General features: G+C 43.5%; 1 protein-coding gene across 1 annotated transcript in view; it reads left to right on the top strand.

Moving 5' to 3' along the window:
• Positions 1-361: 361 nt before the first annotated feature.
• Positions 362-6,515, top strand: part of nr5a2 (nuclear receptor subfamily 5, group A, member 2) — a 70,044-nt gene continuing 63,890 nt past the window's right edge. The window contains exons 1-2 of the mRNA XM_061077609.1: positions 362-1,038; positions 4,148-4,266. Coding sequence (XP_060933592.1) covers positions 957-1,038; positions 4,148-4,266 — 201 coding nt within the window. The 5' untranslated portion in view covers positions 362-956. The remainder of the gene's footprint in view (positions 1,039-4,147; positions 4,267-6,515) is intronic.

Raw genomic sequence — 6,515 nt, 5'->3', positions numbered from 1 at the left:
GGCAGAGCGCGATGCTAAAAATTGAATAATTTAATAACATAATGCAATACAGGCACCGGATAGATACAGATAAAGAGTTTAATTAAAGAGATATATAATATAAACTTAACACGATAAAAGCGTTCGTACCGGTCTGTCTCCCGCTTTTTAAAGTCCGTCACTAACGAGGTTTTTTAACAGCTGAGATTGTTCGGGAGCTGTGGAGCTCGGAGGGTCCGAGGCGAAGTGGTCCCGGTTCTCCTCGCCTGATTGGATCCGGGAGGGATGATGTCACACGACCGCATGCGCCCCGGATTGGTGCGAGAGAAGTAAACAAAGCCGCGAGGAGGAGGAGGAGGAGGAGGAGAGGGAGGAGGAGGAGGAGAGGTCTCCACATCTCCAGACAGTCGGACCAACACACCGAATCCGACTTTTACGCACGGGAGAGGGCGGCCCTACTCGTCTGCTAAAGGCTGAAAGTTGCACTGACAGTCCAGCTCTGATGGTTGACAGACTTTTGGGAGGAGAGCTACAGAGGAAACTCACCTTCTTCTTCCACTCCGGACACTGCGCAGTTTTCTCCTTTTGATTGAGAGACCGATCCTTTAACCTGCAGCGCCCGCAGCTGCTCTTTAATAAGTAGGCTATTGAGAGGGAAGCACGCCCATGTGCTCGGCTCTGTTATAGCGGATTTTTTTATTTATTTGCTTATTTAATGCGCAAATGCAATTATGAGAAAGTGAATTAGAGAAGTTGACGCACAGCAGCTATGCAGCCCGGCCGCTTGGAGACGGTCCTTTGAATCAGGTTTTCGGAGCATTTAGTCCGGGGACAGACAAGAGACAGACAGTTAGAAATAGACCTTGACAGAAGACATCTGGGTCCCTTTGAGGAGGGGGGTGTTTGGGGACGCGTGTCTCCTCGCTGTCCCAGGTGTCCCGCCGAGGGAGTCTGCAGCTCGGGCCGGCGGCGCTGACATGCTGCCCAAAGCCGATACTGAATCCCTGGGACTCTCTCGATCGTATGGAGAACACGGGCACATGCCAAGGATTCTGCAAGGTAAGAACTGGTCATTGGTTTGAATCTCCTTAGACCGCAGGACGCACACGCTTCTGCCACATGTGGAGAACCCATGGTGCGTTATCAGCGTGGACGCGCGTAACTCGGTGCCATCAAAACTTCTGTCCGGGCTTAGACCCACTAGATTTTTTTTTTTGCGTAAAATATGAACCACTGTTGCTAATACAGGCGATTATTCTATATTGAACGTGTTATATTTTTATTTTAGGTCCTTGTTTCACAGAAATTCAAAAAATGTGTTTGCTCTGGTTTTAACTATCTGCTCTGATTTGAAGATGAAGTCTGCAGATTCACTTTTCAAACCTCGGGCCCGTGATCAAATAATGAGTATTGCCAGTTGTCATTCGTGCTGGACGTGTGCGTGTGTCAGGCGCATAAAAAACACTAAGAGGCAGAGAAGTCGATTTAATTTAGTCACATATGTATAATGATCCATTTCTCTCGGTGTCCGCATAGCTGACTCACCATTTATCTTTATTGCTGGAGCAGTTAAAACAACTTGTTGCCAATTTATTAAAAAAGAAAAAAGAACCATAAAATGTAGAAGGTTTGATTCAGTGGTTTGCCCCCTGCCAAAGTATTTGACCTCGGGTCGGCTAACTTTAGTCCAACCAGCCTAAAAATGCTGGTTTAATTTACTCAATAGACGTTGTAAAAAAACATAAAATATTGCAGCTACATGTGTCACAAATAAATCCAGACCGATTTGTTGTGTTTTCAAGAATTTTCTGTTTCTGCAAATTATCAAATTCTGGCCTTTAGAAATCTTGCAAATTCAAAACCAGGTTGAACTTAATTTAAAAGAGGCATCAAATTAGTTTTTTTTAAAGATCTTTATTTTTATTTGATTATCCTTGTAGATGTTTTTTTTTTTTTTTTACATCTAATTATAAATGTTAAACACTGCGGGCAGAATGGCTTTAGATCTTTAAATGTGCGGTTTGTGAATGTGCAGCTTTGATTCAGAAATTTTCTTTTGACTTTTTTACAGATTGGCCACATGCATTCAAAATTCCCTGCGGCATTAATTAAAATATAATATATTTGTTCTCAATGTCTTTCTACCGAGCAGCCACGATTTAGAGAACTGACTCCTCAGTCAGGACCAACACTCCCAGTGCTCTCCAGTCATTCCCACAGCTTCGAACCCGACAGTCAATTAAGCGTGCGTCCTGGTTTATGAGTCGCTGATAATAAAGCGCACACACTCACAGGTCGAGTAGTGGAGAGGAACCTTGTTATCTGCGCGTAAACACAGCGGGAGAAAACAAAGGTAGCTCGGGATGAAGGAGGGTTTCTCTGGTGGAGTCCGAGGTGTTTGGGGTGGCGCAGGAGCAAGTGGATTCGAGTTGAGATCCAGCAGGTGAGAGACCGAGCGGCGTGTTTATGCATCTGTGGAGCAAGGATGCACGACTGTCGTTACGCACAACTTTACGGTAAAAATAGGTTTATCTTCTGGGAGATATTGCGTCTAATGTCGTTATAACTCCTTAAATACCCAACCCCTATTACGCACAGAGTTTAGAGTTTTACAAGCTATATGGATAAAACCTTTTTTGCTTAAGACATTCTTCATTTGTGGCCTGAGGATCATTCCCAACTGGATATATTTGTTATATTTACCACGGCCTCATCCATTGCACACCCACAACCCATGTCCCGATCATGTTAATTTTCTTTATCCAAATTCGTCCAAACCCGCAGCCGTCGTGCGTCACGATAACAGGCCCCTTGCAAAAACCATATCCCCCCTTTTTGCGCTTTTTACGCGGCACAAAGTTCGGAAACGGAGCTCAGGCTGTTTCAGCTTCTGTGGGGAAGCAGTCGGCAGCTCGCTGGAACTTGTTGCTTCAGCTGGAAATATGCAGCGCGGATCCCAGCAGGGCAACACGTTCACAAACCAGAAATCATGTCTAATTAAAAGGTCTCAGAGTGGATTTTGAAGTAGCGAGTGTGTGTGTGTCAGTGTGTGTGTGTGTGTGTGTGTGTGTGTGTGAGGCCTTGGAAAGCAGTGCAGTTGACAAAATATTTCCACTTTTACAGCCACATCCAGGGAGGCTTTCCTGTTTGATCCTAGCAGCTTTTTTTTTATGATTAGAGCCATAAATGCCTTTGTAAGTGTTGTAAATGTCAGGTTGACTTTTTGCTCCGACTCTTATCATTGCAACTATTTCTAATACACGAGGCAAAGAGGTGGGAGGCGATACTGCGAAGAACACAGTCGTTTACCTGCTGTTTCACAGGTCGTGATATCAATGTGCGAAATAGGCAAATATTGCGCAATATTAGTCATTTTAAAATAGATTTTAAATTGAAATAATCACTAAAATAGAAAATCCCGTGAACAATTTGTGGCTATTTGCTCTTCATTTTGAATAAATGCTTTTGAAACAAGAAAAAAAACATCAACGGACTTTATTTACGACGACGTCTTATTTAAATCTCTCTTAACATTATAAAGCGTAAAATAAACTCAACCTATATCTCCCCGTGGTGTTGCGGGAGATTCTCTGAGATGCAAACTGATGTTGGTTGAAGTTTGAACGTTTTTTTTTTTTTTTTCTCTCCTCGCCTGCAGAGATGAGGTCTTTATTTGTGTGTGTGTCTTCATTTGTCTGTGGGCGGTAACATGTTCTCCTCCAATCCTTAACTCTAATATCTCTCCATTTCCCCCAGCGCTTCCACGACTTAGATGCATGCATATTTATGAGGCTCGCTTTCATGAGCCCTTTTTAAAAAAAATATTTCTCTATATCTTTTTTTTTTTTTTTGCTCGTGTCCGCAACGACTGCAGACTCGCAGGGAACAAGGAGAAATAAACGGTTGCGTCTTTTAGAATCCAAACATCCACCGTTTCAGTCTGTTTCCCATCCTTTAATTAAACATTCGAAAAGTTACCCAAAAAATCGTATTGAGTTTCGTCTCCATGCTTCCAGTGGTTCATCTTGATGGATGAACGTGTTTTTTTTGGAAAAGACTGAAATAGACTCTCTCTCTCTCTCTCTCTGTCTGTGTGTGTGTGTGTGTGTGTGTGTGTGTGTGTGTGTGTGTGTGTGTGTGTGTGCGTGCGTGTGTGTCTCCTCCGCAGCACCCCATATAAAAATGATGGACTACTCGTATGACGAAGACTTGGACGAGATGTGTCCCGTTTGCGGAGACAAAGTTTCTGGGTACCACTACGGACTCCTGACCTGCGAGAGCTGCAAGGTGAGTTCCCAACGTGTGTCCGTGGCATTCTGTGCGTAAAGGTGACCTTCCCCAAATCTGCTTTTTACGCACAAAATATTCCTTTCGTCAAAACTGTGTCGAGCTTTGATGCCACAGTTACAAATCGGCTAGTTAATTGTGATAATAAACTTCCTGCATTGCAACAAAGACTCTAAGTATGAGTGTGTGTGGGGCTTGAGATGGTTTGATTGCATTATTAAGTGTGTTTGCATAAATAGGGAAGATGGATCAAGATAAAAAACACTTTCAGGCATAGCTGTTTACTTCAAATGTAATTATTTGCCTTGCATATTGCAGGCTCGTCCCCATGTGCATTGGACAAATGTAAAATACAATCCATACATGGTGCTGTATGAGCAATTATGTATTTCTATAAAGCTGCCTTACTTCAGTGGGTTAACGCTTTCCATTAATCTGTGGAGATGCATTTTTCTGCATTTGAAGTTTTGCACACAAAGGTATTTGGCCTCTAGTGCCTTGCAACAAGTGTGGCAGTGGAGCTCCAGAGCCTCAGCGGTCACATCACAATACAGGAAAACCAGAAGAAAAGAGGCCAAGGGTCAGATATTGTTGTGACAGTTGATCCAACAAACCTTTCCGGAGAGTGTCAGAGGATTTTGTGGTGGAGGGCTTTGGAAATGCAACAGGAGTTCAAACTGAATGCACTGGAGTTTTGTCCTTTTTTTTTGAAAACCACCGAACAGAGCAGGCGGAGGAGAAGGAGGAGGAGGAGGAGGAGGGTTTAACCCAGAAAGCAAAGTACACAATCGTAATGAATGTGTTTGTACAAGCCTGTGTCCCACTGTCTAAAACGCTCAACACGAGTTCATTAAGAGCACAGCAGCATTGTGTGGTTGGAAAACATTTTCATACACATGTTAATAATGAGGCTACTGTAAAAGCAAACTGTAGCCGCCATTAATTTGAGCTCCATCAACAAGCTATTTGTCTCTTTCTGCCTCTTTCCACAGTGCAGCTCAACACCGAGCTAATAGGCATCGCCTCAAGTTTTTTTTTTTTGCTTCAGCCCAGTAAAGCTGTCAGCACAAAATTAAGCTAAGACAAATGTCTCTGTGTTAACACTGTTCAGTGCAAAAAAAATTGCAGCTCGAGGTATTGATGCGGCGGCACACATTTCCTGCCTATGTGGTCATTATTCAAAGCAGATGTTATAGATTTGATCCTATATTATGACCTTGAGTTGCTAAGCACTTGCTTGAAGGGAGACGTCGGCTGCATCTCTGCTGCTTTTCAGCCTCGGCTCAGGCTTGTGCTGGACGAGCAATCTACAAACACATTTCCCAGTTAGGCTAAAACCCTCAGCTGTGTGTGTGCATGTGTTTGTCGGTGTGTGTGTGTGTGTGTGAGAGAGTGTGTGTGTGCAGGATGTAGATGAAGAGGTCTGTGATACAGCGGTGCAGACTATATCCTCGCTGAAACATTAATAATGCTGATACCTGAAGCCGGCCATTGATTATCTCTAAAATGCAGGCAGTCTCTTCAGTAAAAGTGTGATCATCAGGGTTGAAGTGATGAATCAGTGAGTTGACAGGTCACAGGCGGCTTTTGGGCATTAAATACTCACTGTCAGCCGGGCGCTGAGATCTGTCTCCACTGTGGGGAAGTTTCCTCCCTGTTCTCTTCTGCAAAAAAAAAAAGAAAAAGAAAAAAGTACAAAAATTAAAGAAATAAAAAGCATTTATTTTCTATTCAAATTAAAATAACAGTTAAGGTTTTTCATGCCGGTGTAAGCCTCACATTTCAGGGCTTTGTGGTATGAAACACACACACACACACACACACACACACACACACACACACACACACACACACACACACACACACACACACACACACACACACACATAAGAGAATAGAAGAAGTGAATCTTAAATATGCCCTAGTTCAGCCCCCTCGTAATCCTACCACCTCCCTAAACACAAGCACACACACACACACACACACACACACACACACACACACACACACACTCACACACACACACATGCAGACACACATACATGTACACACACACGTCCCCTTTTATTCACACAGGCAGCGCTAGTTCATAAGCACCAGCACACACAGAACAAACATTGAACCACATCATACCTGTTAGTTTAAGGACAACAAGCCAAAAAGGGCTGCATGGTCCTCACTGTACACACACACACAGACACACACACACACAGACACACACACACACACACACACACACACACACACAA

This window comes from Limanda limanda, chromosome 9, assembly GCF_963576545.1.
Source record: "Limanda limanda chromosome 9, fLimLim1.1, whole genome shotgun sequence".
Lineage (NCBI taxonomy): Eukaryota > Metazoa > Chordata > Actinopteri > Pleuronectiformes > Pleuronectidae > Limanda > Limanda limanda.
The sequence above is the reverse complement of the archived record's forward strand: the minus strand, read 5'-3'. Positions and strand labels throughout refer to the sequence as shown.